Raw genomic sequence first — 18,267 nt, forward strand, 5'->3', positions numbered from 1 at the left:
AAAAAAAAAAAACCCTCCAGTTCTTAAATTAACCACCATTAATGTTAATTTTTATCTATAGGCAATTTCTGTTGCTAATACTCCATGGTGACCTCAAAACTCTAGAACAAGGTGACCCTCTGAGAATTAGTCTAGCAAAATCAACAAATAATGGTTGAGATTCACCATCGGGAGGAAGGAAGGAAGGAAGGAAGGAAGGAAGGAAGGAAGGAAGGAAGGAAGGAAGGAAGGAAGGAAGGAGGGAGGGAGGGAGGGAGGGAAGGAGGGAAGGAAGGAAGGAAGGAAGGAGGGAGGGAGGGAGGGAGGGAAGGAGGGAAGGAAGGAAGGAAGGAAGGAAGGAAGGAAGGAAGGAAGGAAGGAAGGAAGGAAGGACGGGAGGGAAGGAAGGAAGGAAGGAAGGAAAGAAGGAAGAAGGAAGGAAGGAGGAAAGGAAGAAAAGAAAGAGAGGAAGAAAGAAGGAAGGAAGAGGGAGAGAGAAGGAAGAGGAATGTCTGGCACAATCTCAGCCTTGGTAACTGGGGTCTGATTGTGGGAAGAAATTACTGATAGGTGATGTTTTAAGTAAGAAAGCTAGAACTTAATCAGCATAAGAAAGATTATAATAATAGAAGTAACTTGGATGCTGGTATACATGAAGCATAGAAATGTAGCATGTTACATCTGTTAGACATACATAACTTGGCATATTATAAATATTTATTGAGTTAACTAATCTGAACTGAGAAGAGAGAGGCCAGATGTGGTGATAATGTCACCCTCCTCCTAACAGATGTTTATTGTTTAAGGGCAACAACCAGTAGAGAGAACCTTATGACTTTGATATCTGATAGAGTATATTTTTTAGCATTTCATTACACACTGCTACATTATGGTAAATATAGCTAGTAAAGTCATTCTAAACAACTGTCTCTGGAGGAAAGGATCTGCGTGAAAACTAAACCCCAATCTAAAAACCGTAACTTCTTTACTGAGGACCTATTAAAGTCTTACCAGAAAGAGCACAGGAAAGGTGAAAGGTCACAGGCAGTATGGATTTAAAGCAACATGCCCAGACACACAGGAAATGAACCTCAGTCCGCTCTAATTTCATTGATTTGTTCCCTGTAAATTTCTGCTCTCTTAAGAACAGTTCGTGAACTTCACCTGCCTTCCAGAGGGAACGGAGACACATGTGAGAGCTCCTCCCGCCCAGAATGACAGAAGAAGAAAGTCCAAAAGGAGCCAAGACTTTAAAATGATGACAGACTTTATCTAAAAGATCCCTCTGGGGGCAATTTATCAGCTCTGTGAAGTTTCAGTGACAGCAGCTCGTACAGAAAGATATGGATTCTTCTTCAGTTTCATTCGCTTTGATGTATTGTGGGAAGGTATCACTCAAGGGGCATTTTGTACAGCAAGTACAGAAAATTTTAATAAAAACCGGATGGACAGTCAGTTTTTAAAAAGTTTAAGTCCTGCTTTAAGTAGCTTTTAAGATACTAATTTATATTAGGAGAGTGATTTTGTTATTTACTAAGTACAGGACGTTGGGCTTGAAGGGAAAATAAGCCCTGACCTAAACAGTTTGCAATTTAGCCAGGAAAACAAGATTATACACACGAAAGAATGATAATTAGCAGTAAATTGTGTTGTGCTGCCATAATTGCAGACAAAATTCAGAGAAGAGAGATACAAGTGTGGGCTAAAAGAGCTGGGTGTATGGGAGATGTTCAGTGAATATGGTGAAGGAATAATAAAGGAATGAGTGATGTATGTTAGGTTATTTTTGTCTTGTTCACTGCATTCTGGCTCTAAGAACAGTGTTGGATACTGGTCCTCAGTGAATTTGTGTTGAACGAACATCTGAATGAAGGAAACAGACCTGAACTGAATTTTGAAAGTTGAGCAAATTTTCCAGAAATAGTCACAAAAATCGATCTGAACCAAGGGATGAAACCAGGAAGAACATACAGGCAGGGCCAGAGAGGAAGGAGATGTGATCTTGTCTAGATGAACAATCAGATATTGATTTTCCAAAGGCACCAGTATAAGCTGTCTACTGTATCTTACTTCTCTTTCCATGTTGCCTTCTTCTCCATCAGCTGCCAAAGTTTTGAAGTCTTTCTATAGGTCCAGTCTTACCCTACCCTGTCTTTCCCTACTGTCCTGCCCAATTACATCCTCTCCTATCTTAAAAACCACCTTTGCTAGATTCTGCTTTCTCCTCAAGATCCAGACCCCATTTCTTTTCTTCTGTTACTGATGAACTTCTCGAAGGAGCAGTCCTTTTTCCAGGAACACACGTCTTGCATTTCTTTTAACTTATGTGCTTTGGCTTCCCGTGCATCACACCGTGGGAAATACTCTCTCAGAAGTCCCTGGGGGGCTCTCAGCCCCTATCCTGGTTGGCTCCCCTGTGGGCTGATCCCCACCCCTTCCCTTCCTCGTTCAGCGTAAAACAACACCTTCCTCCCACGTCTCTATGTCCTTTCTCGGTATCTTTTGTCTACCTCTATGCCTTCCACCTTTACTTAGATGAGGGTTCCCCCTAAGAACTTTGCCTGTCCTTTGTTTACTCTGCCCTCTGTTTGGGAGAGCACAGCAACTCCAGTGGCTCCAATTGTCACCTGTGTACTGATGACTTTCAATTCTGGTTCACACCTTGAGAAAAATTTCTACCTTCGTATGGCTTTCCAGAAGCCTCAACCTCAACATACCTAATGCCAAAATCTTCTACTCTTTATTTATTTACATCTGCTCTTTATTTATTTTTGTATATTTCCTATTTCAGGAAATAGGAAGAAATCCAAGAAAGAAATCTCTGTCCTTTCTAATACTGGTCTCACAATCCCCACAGTCTTCTGGGTGTGAACCTCGTTGGTTCCTTCTCTTCAGCTGTTTATTTTCTGTCCCCTCCTTCATATTATCATCACTGTCATTGCCATATTCCTTTGTTGCTTGGACTAGTGCAATAGCTTCCTAACTTAGGATTACTGGGTGAAATATATTGCATGAACAATATTTATATGAAGAAATTATTTGTTTATCTGAAATTCAGATTTAAATAGGTAAAGGGGATTAAGAAGTACAAACTTCCAGTTATAAAATAAATAAATCATGGGGATGAAAAGTACAGCATAGGGAACATAGTCAATAATACTGGAATAACTGTGTGGTAACAGATGATAACGAGATTCGTTGCAGGGATCATTTTATAATGTTTGAAACTATCAAATCACTATGATGTACACCTGGAACTAGTGGGATACTGCATGTCAGTTATGCTTCAATTAAAAAATCTTTTAAAGACTATTTATTTGAGAGAGAGAGAGAATGTGTGTGTGCGAGTGGGAGGGGCAGAGGGAGAGAGAATCTCAAGCAGCTCGGCGCTGAGTGTGGAGTCTGACAGGGGGCTCAATCTCACGATCCTGAGATCACAACCTGAACCAAAACCAAGAGTCCAATGCTTAACTGACTGCGCCACCCATTAAAAAAAAAATTAAAAAGCTGTTTTGGTTTTTCTCCACTAATTCTGGTAACCCTACCCTAACTGGTCTCCTGCCCTCCAATTTCTGAGTGTTTCAGTCTTTCCTCCACATTCATGCCAGAGTTATCTAAAACACAGATGAGAATGTGTCAGAGAAGTGACAGGAATCATCTGGTGGCTCCACGCTGCCTAGAGGAGGAACCCGACCACTTAGTCGATATTAAAGAAGATCACATTCTGGTGCCAGTTCTCTTTTCTTGCCCCACCTTCTATCTTTCCACTCTGTTGTATCGGGAAAATCACCTGCCCCAAACATACCACATGAATTTATCCTTGTGCTTTTTCTCAAAATGCTGGCTTAGCTTGGCATTCTCTTCTCCCTTCAAACCCTTAAAAATTTATTTTTAATATTCATAATTCTCCCTGTTTCAATATGACACTCAAAATTAACTATCCCATTTAAATATCGGCAGAAGTATAGGGATAGATTTTTACGTTACAGTTTCTGTTCTGACTTTTGTATCAAATAAAATGTCCCTTATTTCCCTCTACTTTCAGAGAACAATCATCTTTCTCCTGCATCTATTCTCTAGGAAGTTATAATTTGTTTTTGTTTTTAAAACTTTTATTCAAGTATAATGAACACAGTGTTATATTAGTTTCAGTTTATAAATCCCTTAGATTTGCATTATAGCCATCCTTCCATGACCGGTTCAAACGTCATCTCCCTCGCAGGGTGTTGTCCTGATCCCAACACTGCAGTGACCCACAGTGTCCTTGGCACTTCCATAGCATCTTCATTTCAGTACAGCCCATTACATTCTCTCTCTCCCTGAAAATTTTTATTTCAATTCCAGTACAGTTAACATACAGTGTTACAGTAGTTTCACGTACAATACAGTGATTCAGCAACTCCGTACATTACTCAGTGCTCATCATGGCAGACGTACTCTTAGTTCCCGGCACCTATTTCACCCATGCCCCCACCCTCTTCCCCTCTGGTGACCATCACTTCGATCTCTATAGTTAAGAGTCTGTTTCTTCGTTTGTCTCTCTTTTTCCTTTGTTTGTTTGCATCTTAAATTCCACATATGAGTGAAATCATAGGGTATTTGTCTTTCTCTGACTTTTAGATGTTACTTGTGGGCAGGAATTCTAAGTAATTTTTATATATATAAAAAAGATATATTGAGTCATACCTATTGCATTAGGTACTTTTTAAGGGATTTGCATGAATTCAGTCATTGATCAGCAACTCTGAAATTTAGGTACTGTTATTACCCCTGATTGTATTCTGCACGTTACCTAGCTCAATGCTCTCTAGTCAATCAGAATTAATTAATTTTAAAAATTAAATGGAGATGCTTTTATTTGGGATAATAATGTACTTTTGGCTCATTCAAATAAGTTTTTTTTCCTCATAGTCGATATTATTTTAATTGATTCATTAATAATCTGCTTTGTTTCAGAAATAATTAAAGATGACTAAATTTCTTCTACAAAGACACTTATATACACATGCCAGTGTCTTACAAAGGCACCGAATGGGGTTGATTTAGTATGATTCACCTTGAAAAAAATCAAGAAATCAAATATATTATGTGAAAAATGGTAAAAAGGGAAAATGCTTAAAATTAGAAGCATTGACAAGCTGAATGTTTATTACAACTTTTCTGAGGGAAGGTCAAGATTTCCCAGGAATCTTTCTTAATAAAATGAGAGCCAGTTTGAATCCTAATTATGTAAAGGAAATGAGCTCTGGGTCTCTAAGTATACAAACCATTTCAGAGTCGAGGCGGGGAGATCCTTAATGTAGGAAGATTACATTATTATATTTTATATGCACAACTTCCCTGTTATCAAACAGATCATCATTGAAAATGAGGTAGCATCAAGCAGATGGTGTTTTGGAGCATGACATAATCTGAAGTTTACATGCCACTCTGACCTGTAGGAAGTAAGGAATGTGCGGGAAATAAACAGCCAGTGCTGAAGCCCACACTCAGGGGGCCTGTTTGTCCTGATGAGCTGACATCTTTGCGAGTAAGTTCAAAGGTGGTAAATGTTTATTTCCTGTTTCACTTCCAGGTGTTGCCTGTGCTTTTCCAGTCACTCAACAAAAAAAGGCATGTGACACCTACTCACATTTCTGGAATGACATCCAGTGGAAGAAGATGTAACTAACATGATAAATTTGAGAGGTCCCTAATTTCAACCCCCTCATTCTTCCTTGAGTACTTTTCTAAATGTTTACCTACTTATTTGCTCTACAATAATCTGGAGAAAAATACATCTTATGAGCACTTTCTTTGGGTGATTTCTACATATTAAAAAGTAGACAGTGTTATTAAAGTATTATAAACCTATTCCTTAGCTTCCCACAAAAAAACAGTGATGCAATGATGACACACCCAGGAAAACAAATGACTTACCTGGATGATTGCCTTTGGGGGACTTTGGACAAAGGAGTTATTTTGTTCTCAGCTTCTCTCCCATTGTCTTTTCAGCTATGACCACTGAGGGAGAGGTAGGATGAAGGTATATGGCATTTTATCTTCAGGCCTATCAAGGCGCACCAGAACTAGCTTTCTTACAGGATGGTTCTAGTAGGGTGGGTCTGAGCAGGTGCGAGTTTTTGCTCATCTAGTAGAACCCATACTTCGTGAATTTCATTTTTATGTTGTTAGACAACAAACAATCTTACTTCCACAGGGGTCTAGGTTCTGCCTTAGGTCAACAAAATGTGTTCGAAATGTACCTACCCATAACAAAGTAAAATCTTAGGTTCCCATAACCGGTGGTATCCATATATGGGGTGCATAATTTCCTCTCTCCATCTTTGAGGAAGACCATTGATAAACCTGATTCTACTGTTCCACATTCTGTACCAATGACAGCTCCCAAGATGTCCCACCTTAAAAAACAATGAGAATCATGAACAGTTGGAATATTAAGTCAAAGCTTTATAGAGTATAACATTTTATTTTTCATGAGGAACATTTACCTAGTAATCAATAATTCTGAAATAAAGATACGGTACAACAGATTTTAGTAATGAACCAACTTGTAAACACATTCCATTCACAATTATGATTTTTCTGTAGAAGGAGAAATGTAATCAATACTATGTACAGTCTTTATTCTCAAAGTACTTATAGTCAAGAGGGAGGGGTCAGATTTGAACTAAGGAAACAGGGAACCATAAAAGACAGTATCATAAGATCATAAACACTTGTATGGTATTTTGCACATTAACAAATAGTTATAGAATATAAAGTCATAAGAGTGGCAAGAGCCTAGCCAGTTTTCAAAAAAAGATGAGATTTAAATGGGATCATGTCAAAAAATATATACTCGGCTATACGGAAGAGAACAAAAATATCTAATATTTTAAAACTCCTATTTCTCCTTAGTATTTATTTCTGGTTGTGTCTAATCTGGACACTGCTATTCATGCCACTCACCTGCCCACAGATGGAGGAAACTGGGACATACAGAGGTAAGTGGCTTGCCTAAGGCCAACTACCTGTTTAGCTCTAAAATTGAGATCTTCTGTTTCCCAGTCTGTTGTTATTTTAGTAGTTAGGGTTCTAACAAGCGTACTGTGTCAGGGAGATTATGTTGAACCATTTCAGTTTATAATAGATTTGGGACTCAGGTGTTTAGGAAATGCCTATTTTTTTTTTTGTATTTTAACAGATTATATTAATCATTCAAGAAACTCAAAAATAACTTTGTGGAGCAGCTCTTAATAGTGTCAGACCACTGTAAATTAACGAGGAACCTCTCTTGACTCATACAAGAAAATTTCACACTGGTTCATTAGTCTTTTACTTGCTCCATTTATCCCAATTAAACCACTCAGCCTACTGATCCACAAAGCAAGTTAAGGTTATAAATGATGCATATGATGACTCCTTTTAGGCTTTAGAGTATTTTTAAAGTGAAAAATTGAATTGAAAAAGATGGAATTGTCATGGACTAAGAGAACCTTCTATTCAAGTGAAAAATGAAATTAGTAGTCTTTTTCTCATTATTAGTTGTGAATGAATAACTCTTCTAGATGAATCTAAATGAATTATTTTCAAGACATCCGCCACAGATGGAGCTGTGTGAGATATATTCAGACTGTATCTTTCTTTCTTTCTTTCTTTCTTTCTTTCTTTCTTTCTTTCTTTCTTTCTTTCGTTCTTTTTTAAGATTTATATATTTATTTTATGGGGCGACTGGGTGGCTCAGTCGTTAAGCGCCTGCCTTCGGGTCAGGTCATGATCCCAGGGTCCTGGGATCGAGCCCCTCATTGGGCTCCCTGCTTGGCTGGAAGCCTGCTTCTCCCTCTCACATTCCCCTTGCTTGTGTTCCCTCTCTTGCTGTCTCTCTTTGTCAAATAAATAAATAAAATCTTTAAAAAAATTTATATATTTATTTTAGAGAGAGAATCCCAAGCATTCTCCTCACTGAGAGTGGAGCCTGATGCAGAGCTCGGTCTCATGACCCCGAGATCACGACTTGGGCCAAAACCAAGAGTCAGATGTTTAACCGACTGAGCCGCCCAGGCACACCTGTATGTTTTTTCCAATCTTTATTTTAAAGCCCCCATATCTTCCATTTTACTCTATATTAGTCTTTATTTCTCCCACTTTTAACTGTTGGAAGATAACAAAAGTGAAGTTATTTTCTTTCGAAACCCAAATATTTATAATCAAGTGAAATGGAAAGTTTAGTCTGCTTTGAAGAGAAAGAAGCAGAGAGAGATCTAAAAAAGCATTTTGTAAAAGCGTCAGTGATTTGAATAAATTATCTTGCATTTATTAAAAATTCAGTAGAAGCCTGTTGTAGCATAAGCTCATTCTTTCATGAATTTGTATAGAAACTGGCTCAGGCTTAGTTGGAGACAAAGTAGCCTTGAGGGATGGCAGAGACAGCCTTGCACTCCCTGGACTTCAGAGTCCAGATCTGTACGGGTGCAAAGTTGTGGGTCTTTTCTAGTTATAAAAACGACATGGTCCCTGAGCGTCTCCTGACAATCAATTACATGAAGTAAAATTATAACATAAGCAAATCTTTGAGGCCAGGAGTGGTATCTCAAGAGCTTTATAGTTTTAGTGGTATTTTCGATGGCATGGCAATTTCCCTGAAAAGGAGTGTTACTTCTCTACGGTCTAAATTATGTTTTCCCCAGGTAAATGTGGTTGTGTGTGAACTGCATTTGAAGGAATGCCTGCCTACAGGGGAGACACCTCTACAGCATAGCAATTTATATTTACGCGTTGATGATTAACTCTAAAAAAAGAGCCCCTGTATTATTTATTATAAATACAGTGGTGCCTATTATTTATAATAGAGTTGGTTGAATTTGGAACACAGAAAAAAAAGTTTGATAATCAATAAAATGCCCTAAGGCTTTGTTCCTTAGATGTAGCAAGGTCACAATGATGTTTAATTTAGATCTTTAAACTATGACTTTCTGTTTTGTGTCAAAAAAAGAGGAATATTTTTGTAAGTAAAGATAATTTAAAGGAGTTTATTAGCTGGAAAGCTGATGGTCCTCTCTATCAACTATTTTGTAATGCTTTGAGAATACAATTAATTATGTTTTAATCAGCTCATACTTTGATACTTCTAAGAAAGACACAAGAGAGGAGAAATTAAATCTTTTCACACAAAAAAGATAACTATGTTAGGTGATGGATGTGTTAATTAACTAGATGGAGTTCTTTCACAACGAATACATATATCGTATCACCATGATGCACTTTAACTTTCTCACAATTTTATATGTCAATGATGCCTCGGGAAAGCTGAAATTAAAAAAAAAAGATTTCCTTCATTAGCTTAAAAATAGAATGAAATCTATTCTTTGAAGGGTAATTTGGCAGTAACTATCAAAATGAAAATTACCTACCTACATGTATGTATATGTACGCACATATGTCTGATTCTCAAATTTTCCTTTTCTCTTTTAGAAATTTACCTTTCAAAAATACTTTAACAAGTATGCAAAAATTTTCATTATAATATTCTTTGTCTATCAATAGGGGTTCAATTAGATAAACTGGTACGTCACTTTTTAAAAAATACTGATCTATATTTACTGACTAGAAGATACATTCATTATTTGTTAGTTTTTTTAAAAATTAAGTTGTGGCACAGTTTACAAAATGTGACTCTGGTGGGTGGTGTGTGTGTGTGTGTGTGTGTGTGTGTGTGTAATCACAGAAAAATTTCTGAATGAATATATGTGTATATTTTAACTGTGAGAAATGGGATTAGCATGGGAGGACTTTTGATTTTTCCTTTACATATCTGCTTCTCAGTAAGGCTGTAATTTTCAGGAAAAAAGAAGAAAGGCATTCAATTTATAGGTATTATAATTCAGAATGAAAACCTGAATGATCTCATTATAGGTTGATGAAAATACTAAGAATATGAACACAGGGAATAGAGGTCATATTTTAATCAGATATTCTTTGCCTACAAATATTGGCATAAAATGCTCTAAAGCTAATGAAGCATTCATTCCACGTCATCTATGAAAATTTGTTTTATTATATTTTCTGGAATATATTAAATCACCTGAAGTTGGCTACTTTAGGTTTGAGCTAAGATATAGGATAAAGCCTGGCTATGAGATCCCACATTTACCAAATTCATAAGATTTTTTTAATCTCTATGAATTCTCTGAGGTTAAATAAGTTCATTCTATCCATAAGGTCTCTATTTGGGATAAATTCTCTGTTATTTAATAAGGGATGTGCCATAGGTAAAGACCCTTCCACATTCATTTATATTCATGAGGTTTATCTTGAGTATGAGCCCTGTGAGGTCTAGCAAGGTGTGTACTTTGACTGAAGGCTCCTCTACTTTCATTTAGAGGTTTTTCCCTGTAGCATGACAGCTTAGGTGAAGGTAAAGGATGAGCTCTATCTGAAAGCTTCCCTGCATGCACTGCATTTCACAAATTCTTTTCTTCAATTGGTTCCCCTGTATTTCACTCAAATTCAATTTTGTTTCAGGTTTTTATTACATGCATTATGTTGATTTACACTCTTGTCGGAATAACATTAATAAAGAATATTGTCTTCACAATGGGAGAAAGCACTCAGCTTTCTCACCAATAAGACAGAAATATGACCTAGACTGGAGGATGGTTAGAGAAAATAATGTACTGCCTGGGACGTGACAGCGTGTCAGTAAGCGTTAGCTTCCCCTCCTCCTGCCGTAAAACGTAGTGCTATCTTTGTTTTAAAGTAAGTTGAGGAGGCGATTCAAAGGAATTTCTAAATTATAATGAGTGTTTTTATTTTTTCATACAGAATTCGCAAAGCAACAAGACTAGACAAAGTCACTGTACCATATGCAAGTGCTACGACTTAATCTTTAAGCAAGGGGACACTGAGCTGAAAGAATAATTGCACTTTGTCTATCTGTGGATCTTTGGTACTATTCATGATTTCTGTCTATAATCTTCTGGGCTCCTCAATTCATTATTTATGTTATCTAAATGGTCAAGTGGGTTTTGCTTTAGTAAAAATGAACATGCTTATAAAAGAAAAAAAAAGATCCACTTAATACAATATTAACTCAGTTAGACTGCCAACCTATCTTCAGTCCATTTACCTTGAATTATAAGCTTAAATAAAATCCTCCTTTAGCTTTATAAGCATTTTTGTGAAAAGTATTCTAAGTCAGAGAGAACATAATTCTTCTGAGTAGGACAGAGGGAAGAATTTGTAGAAAATACAAGAAGATGCTCAAATCGTTCTGAAGAATTCTAAATAATTTAAAGCCCATTTTTTTAAAAGATTTTATTTATTTATTCGACAGAGATAGAGACAGCCAGCGAGAGAGGGAACACAGCAGGGAGTGGGAGAGGAAGAAGCAGGCTCACAGTGGAGGAGCCTGATGTGGGACTCGATCCCACAACGCCGGGATCACGCCCTGAGCCGAAGGCAGACGCCTAACCGCTGTGCCACCCAGGCGTCCCTAAAGCCCATTTTTAATAAAAGCACCAACTTATATTGAAGGGGCTATAATGGAGATTGTTCTTGTTGGTTTATATGCAGTTTTGGTTTTCAATGGTTATGTGTAAGATTCTTTGCTACTATTTCCCTGGAACAAGGAAGCCGATATAAAATTGTTTTATTGAGTTTATATTGCCTTTTACTTGTCCCCCTGTCCCACTGGATAACACTCAATATTAAGAAAGACATACTGAGTCAGTTGTAAGTGTAATCCAGTTAGCAAGCAGTGCCGTTAAAACATATAACTAATACTTTGCATTTGGTGTCTCTATAGTAAGTCATCTATCAGAGATGAAGCCATGGCTAATATCGGAAAACCATTCTTACTCAAATTTTTTTTCTATAATCTTAGACGAGCTGTTTATTTAAAAAAATATATCTATTGGAAGAGCTTCTTCAGAGCAAATTCATAAAGCAGTTATCTTAATAGGATACGGGTGGTAGTAGAAGAGGGTTGTTAGCAATGGAAGTTGGAGGGAACTGGAAGTAGGTTAGTAGTTCAGAGACTCCTCTCTCTCTAACCTTTGAAAAAGTCAGTGACACCAAATACGGGTAAGCAAATTTGACCTCAGGCTGAGTCCTGTTTGCGCTCTAAGCATCTTTTCTATATCCTGCTGGTGTATTGGAATTCTGAGCATTTCATCATGCACAGTATTTGCCACTAGTTGCTTTTAATTTTTAAGTAGAGGAAGATGTTTCACAAAAAAGATGTCTGTCCCCATGAGGATACCCACATGGAGAAGTACAGTTGGAAATATTTTTTGAAACTTTAAAAAAGAAATTTTATTTGTTTTCTATTATGATACCAGCATTCTCATTACTGAAAAATTGGAAAATAAAAAGGTAGGAAAAAGTCGCCCATAACCACACTCTCCTGGAGGCAAGCACAATTAATATTTTAGTTTATTTATTTCTAATATTTTTGTATGTATATTTCCAAATAGTTGTGGTAATATTATATAGATGGTTTATACTCTTCTTTTACTTCCATTAGTAATGTACACATTTTCCAGGATATTACTAACTCTTTATAAATGAGCCACACAATATTTTGTTATATATATATATATATATACCAAACTGTATTTAGTCATTTTCCTATTTTTGAATTTCAAAATATAATAATAAATAGTTACACTATTTAGCATACTTATGGGCCTGAGGAATTAAATCGTCAATTCCCTAATGCTCCTGGATGTGCTCTCGAGCACAGGTAACTCCAAGCTATGCTTCTTGAGGTGTCAGAGCTCTGCTCTTACTTCACAGAAACTCCTAGATCATCAGGACTGACTTGCGGCCAATGGTGATCAGGTGAACCACTGAGGAAGGGCTATGGGGAACACAGACAAGGTTGACAACATGGGCATCTAAACATTTCAGTGCCAGCAACCTCCTCCAATACCTTCCACAGAGAAATCCTATCACCGGCTAATGTTGTGCCAAGCTGCCAGAAATCAAATCACTTTGGAAGGATTCAGATTTCATTCTCGTTTTCTCTGTGACCTCAGCAAAGATTCTATCCTGGAAGGGAAGCCAGTGGCTGTGTTCTGGATGCTCACACGGACAGCTGGTTTTTGGAGGGGGAGGTGGGTGGCTCCGAACCAACTCAAGAATGGCAGAACCCAAAGCAAAGATGGTGTGCAAATGGGCTGCACATTAAATTGCTATGAAGGAGTTCCAGAACAATATAGCGCTTACTTTTTGTTAGTTGAAATTTTACTGCTTATATTTTTAAAGTATAAAAACAATTTGCTTCAAGAGAAAGTGGTGTTAGAACCCAGGCCCAAAGCAAACCAGAACAAATAAGATATAATCTATGTTCTTTGAACAGTTTGCAACAAGATTACTCAGATCCATTTTAGCACTTCCGCGGTTTTAAAATATATCCAATTATCATTTTAACTAATATGGTCTTTTTTCTTAATGACACTTCATTGGTTTATTTAGAGAATCCAATTTAGGTTTCATTGGCCGATTCGACTTTGTTTGCGTTTCTTCTATATCTCATTAATTAATTTGAGTATAATTTTCCTTTGAGCACCACGTTCCTCACATCCCATTACTAACCTTAATTATAGTTGGAATGAAAGCTAATTCCTAAGTTTTTTGATTGCTTGTTATGTGCTATCATTGTGGCAAGTGTTCTACATATACAGTTGCATAAAATATCCCCTTTTAGCCCTTTTAGTGCTTAAATTTGGATTCTATTTTATTTGATTCGAATTATCTGATTTTAATATGCCTCCTTTTGTTGTAGTTGCCTGGTATATTTGTTTCTCTTCTTTGATTTTTAATTTCTTGTGTGATTGTAAATAATAGCTTACTTTTAAAAACTTACTTTGAAAATCTCATTTAATAAATGAATATAACTCAAATTTATTGGGTCACTGATATGTTTGAAAATCTCATTTAATAACTAAAACTCAGTCAAATTTATTGGGTTACTGATATGTTTAGATTGATTCCTGACCAATTGTTTTCTCTTTTCTATTTTACCCTGTTTTTTATTGTTTCCTTTTGTTACTTTTCATTTAATAAATGAATATAACTCAAATTTATTGGGTCACTGATATGTTTGAAAATCTCATTTAATAACTAACACTCAAATTTATTGGGTTACTGATATGTTTAGATTGATTCCTGACCAATTGTTTTCTGTTTTCTATTTTACCTTGTTTTTTATTGTTTCCTTTTGTTACTTTCCTGGCATGTACGAGACTCAGTTCTCTGTGTCCTATGTGACCCTGATGCTTCAGAAGTTATATGGCCTCTATCTGGCTAATCTAATTTTTCAACACACATATTTACACTTAAAGTTTTCTATTAACATTATTATTATTATTATTAACATTAAGAGTTATCCCAGATCCACATCCTCATTCCAAGCAAGCTAGGAACTCTGGCAGTATTTTACTTCCTTACTCTTCTTTTCTTCTTGTCACTTTCCCTCTGTACTTCTCAAGTTGAGGTCATTTGGGCTTTAATTTCAAATTTTTATTAAAACTTTTTAATAATCAATACTTATTTAGACTGAACTATAGGCTTTACTTTTTTCTTTGATCACTACTCTTTCTTGAATCTGCCATATTTCTCTTGGATTAATTTCCAGGAACATATCTCCTAGTAATTCTTTCAGAGAGGGTTTGGGGGATAGTAAATTTTTTGAACTCTTGTGTGTCTGAAAAGGTTTTTTTTTTTTCTTTTCCCCAATTGAAGTATAATTGACATACAATATCCTATTAGTTTCAGGTGTAGATCACAGTGATTTAATATTTTTACGTATTATGAAAAGATCCCCATGATACGCTAGTTACCATATGTCTCCATACAAAGTTATTATAATATTATTGACTATATTCCCTGTGCTGTACATTACATCCAAAGGTAGAAAGAAAAGTAACAATGAAATCCCATGTATGTAATATACAATTTCGATAATTATTGAGTTGTTTGGTTTCTTTCAATATTGAATTGTATAAGTTCTTTATATATTTTGGATATTAACCTCTTATTGGATATGTAATTTGCAATTATCTTCGACCATTCAGTAGGTGGTCTTTTTGCTCTGTGGATGGCTTCCTTCACTGTGCAAGAACTTTGAGTTTGATGTAACTTCATTTGTTTATTTTAGCTTTTGTTGCCCTTGCTGAAGGAGACTGGTCCAAAAAAATACTGCTAAGACCAATATCAAAGAGCTTAGTGCCTATGTTTTCACTTAGGAATTTTATGATTCCAAACTTATGTTCAAGTCTTTAAGTCTTTAATCCATTTTGACTTTATTTTTATATATGTTATAAGGAAGTGGTTCCAGTTTCATTCTTTTGCATGTAGCTGTCCATCATTTATTGAAGAGACAGTCTTTTCCCCATTGTATATTCTTGCCTCCTTTGTCATAGATTAATTGACCATATAATCATGGGTTTATTTCTAGGGTCTTTAATTTATTCCATTGATCTATGCATCTGTTTTTGTGCCAGTACTATACTGTTTGATCACTATCACTACCATAGTCTGAAATTAAGGAGTGAAAACCCTACAGCTTTGTTCTTTTTAGGGTTGCTTTAGCTGTTTGGGGTCTTTTTTAAAATAAAAATTTTAGGATTCTTTGTTCTAGTTCTGTGAAAAATGCCACAGGTATTCTGATGGGGGTTGCATTAAATCTGTATATCGCTTTGGGTAGTATGGACACTTCAGTAAGATTTTTCTTCCAATCTATGAGCATGGTATATCTTTCTATTTATTGGCGTCTTCTTCAATTTCTTTCATAAACGTCTTATAGTGTTCAGAGTAAGTTTTGTACTTCCTTGGTTAAATTTATTCCCAGGTATTTTATTTTATTTTTTTGATGCAATTGTAAATGGGATTGTTTTTTAAATTTTTTTCTGATAGCTTATTAGTGTACAGAAATGCAACAGATTTCTATATGTCAATTTCATATCCTGCAACATAATTAATTTATTAGTTCTAACAATTTTTTGGTGGAGTCTTTAGGTTCTCTCTCTATAAATTATCATGTCACCTGCAAACAATGACAGTTTTACATCTTCCTTTCTAATTTGGATTATTTTATTTTTTTCTTGTCAAATTACTGTGGCTAAGACTTCCAATACTATGTTTCATGAAAGAGATGAGAGCCGACATACTTGTCTTGTTCCTGACTTTACAGGAAAAGCTGTCAGCTTTTCAACCTTGAGTATGATGGTAAGCTGTGGGTTTGTCATATATGGCCTTTATTACATTGAAGTATGTTTCCTCTATATCTTTGTTAAGAGTTTTTGCTATACATGGATGTTGAATTTTGTCAAATCCTTTTCTGCATCTATTAAGATGAATATATGATTTTTATCCTTGGTTTGTTAATGTACTATATCATGTTGACTGATGTGCGGATGTTGAAACATCCTTACACTCCTGGAATTAATCTTTCTTACTTGATCATGGTGTATGATCATATTAGTGTTGTCAAACTCAGCTTGCTAATTTTTTTTTTTTTTTTGAGGATTTTTGCATCTGTGATCCTTAGGGATACTGGCCTGTATTCAGTCTGTCTTTCTTTCTTTCTTTCTTTCTTTCTTTCTTTCTTTCTTTCTTTCTTTCTTTCTCTCTCTCTCTCTCTCTCTCTCTTTCTTTCTTTCTTTCTTTCTTTCTTGTGGCTTCCTGTGATTTTGGTGTCAGGGTAACGCTGGCCTCATAAAATGAGTTTGGAAGTGTTCCTTTCTCTTCAATATTTTGGAATAATTTGAGAATGATAGGTGTTATTTTTTACATGTTTGGTAGAATTCACCTGTGAAGCTGTCTGGTTCTGGACTTTTATTTGTTGAAAGTTTTATTATTAATTCAATTTCATTACTTGTAATTAGTCTATTTAGATTTTCTATTTGTTTGTGATTCAGTCTTGGAAGACTGTGTGTTTCTAGGAATTTATCCATTTCTTCTAAGTTTTCCAATTTGTTGGCATGTAACTATAAGTAGTTGCTTATGGTCATTTGTATTTCTGTGATGTCAGTTTTAGCTTTTCCTCTTTCATTTCTAATTTTATTTATTTGGCTCCTCTCTTTTTATCTTGATGAGTCTGGCTAGAGGTTTACTGATTTTGTTTATCTTTTCAAAGAACCAGCTTTTAGTTTCATTGATCTTTTCTGTATGTGTTTTTTTTTTTTTTTGGTCTCTTTCATTTATTTCTACTCTGATCTTTATTATTTCTTCCTTCTACTAAATTGGGCTTTGTTCTTTTTCTAGTTCTTTAGGTATAAAGTTAGATTACTTATTTGGGACTCTTCTTGTTTCTTAAAGTAAGCTGCATCACTATGAACTTTCTTCTTAGAACTGCTTTTGCTGGATCACATAGTTTCAAAGTATTTTTTAAAAAATTTTCTCTTTGATTCCTTCATTGACCTATTGGTTGTTTAGTAAATGTTTTGTCTCCATGTGTTTCTGGGTTTTTTTGGTTTTGTTCTTGTAGTTGATTTCTAGTTTCATACTGTTATGGTTAGAATAGATGCTTGATATGATTTCAGTCTTCTTGAACTTACTGAGACTTGTTTCATGGTCTAACGAATGATCCATCCTGGTGAATGTCCCATGTGCATTTGAAAAGAGTGGGTGTTCTGCAGTTTATGGATGAAATATTCTCTATATTCAGTCCATCTGGTCTAATGTGTTAAGGTCAATGTTTCCCTATTGATTTTCTGTCTGAATGACCTATCCATTGAGGTAAGTGGGGTATTAAAGTCTCATACTATTATTGTATTGCTGCCAATCACTCCCTTTATGTCTGTTAATATTTGGTTTATATATTTACGTGCTGCCATGTTCGGTGTATAAATATTTACAAATGTTATATCCTCTTTTGGATTGACCCTTTTATCATTATATAATCTTCTTTGCCTTTTGTTATAGTCTGTTTTAAAGTCTACTTTATCTGAAATGAGTATTGGTACTCCAGCTTTCATTTCCATTTGCATGGAATATCTTTTTCCATCCCTTCACTTTCAGTCTGTATGTGTCTCTATATCTGGAGTCTCTTGTAGACAGAATATAAAAGGGTGTTATCTTTTTTAACCACTCAGTCACTGTATGTCTTTTGATTGGAGCATTTAGTCCATTTTCATTTAAGGTAATTATTGGTAGGTATGTACTTATTGTCATTTTGTTATTTGTTTTCTGGTTGTTTTTGTAGTTCTTCTGTGTTCCTTTCTTCTTCTGTTGGTCTCTTCCTTTGTGGTTTCACGGTTTTCTTTAGTGTTATGCTTGGGTTCCATTCTCTTTATTTTTTGT

General features: G+C 35.6%; 1 protein-coding gene across 2 annotated transcripts in view; it reads right to left on the bottom strand.

Annotated features, from left to right (window-relative positions):
- RELN (reelin) overlaps positions 1 to 18,267 on the bottom strand; it is a 475,458-nt gene that overhangs the window by 166,829 nt on the left and 290,362 nt on the right. For both annotated transcript variants that reach the window (XM_040644349.1, XM_040644350.1), the window contains exon 12: positions 6,229 to 6,380. In XM_040644349.1, coding sequence (XP_040500283.1) covers positions 6,229 to 6,380 — 152 coding nt within the window. The remainder of the gene's footprint in view (positions 1 to 6,228; positions 6,381 to 18,267) is intronic.

This window comes from Ursus maritimus, unplaced genomic scaffold (genome assembly GCF_017311325.1).
Source record: "Ursus maritimus isolate PB19 unplaced genomic scaffold, ASM1731132v1 scaffold_3, whole genome shotgun sequence".
NCBI lineage: Eukaryota > Metazoa > Chordata > Mammalia > Carnivora > Ursidae > Ursus > Ursus maritimus.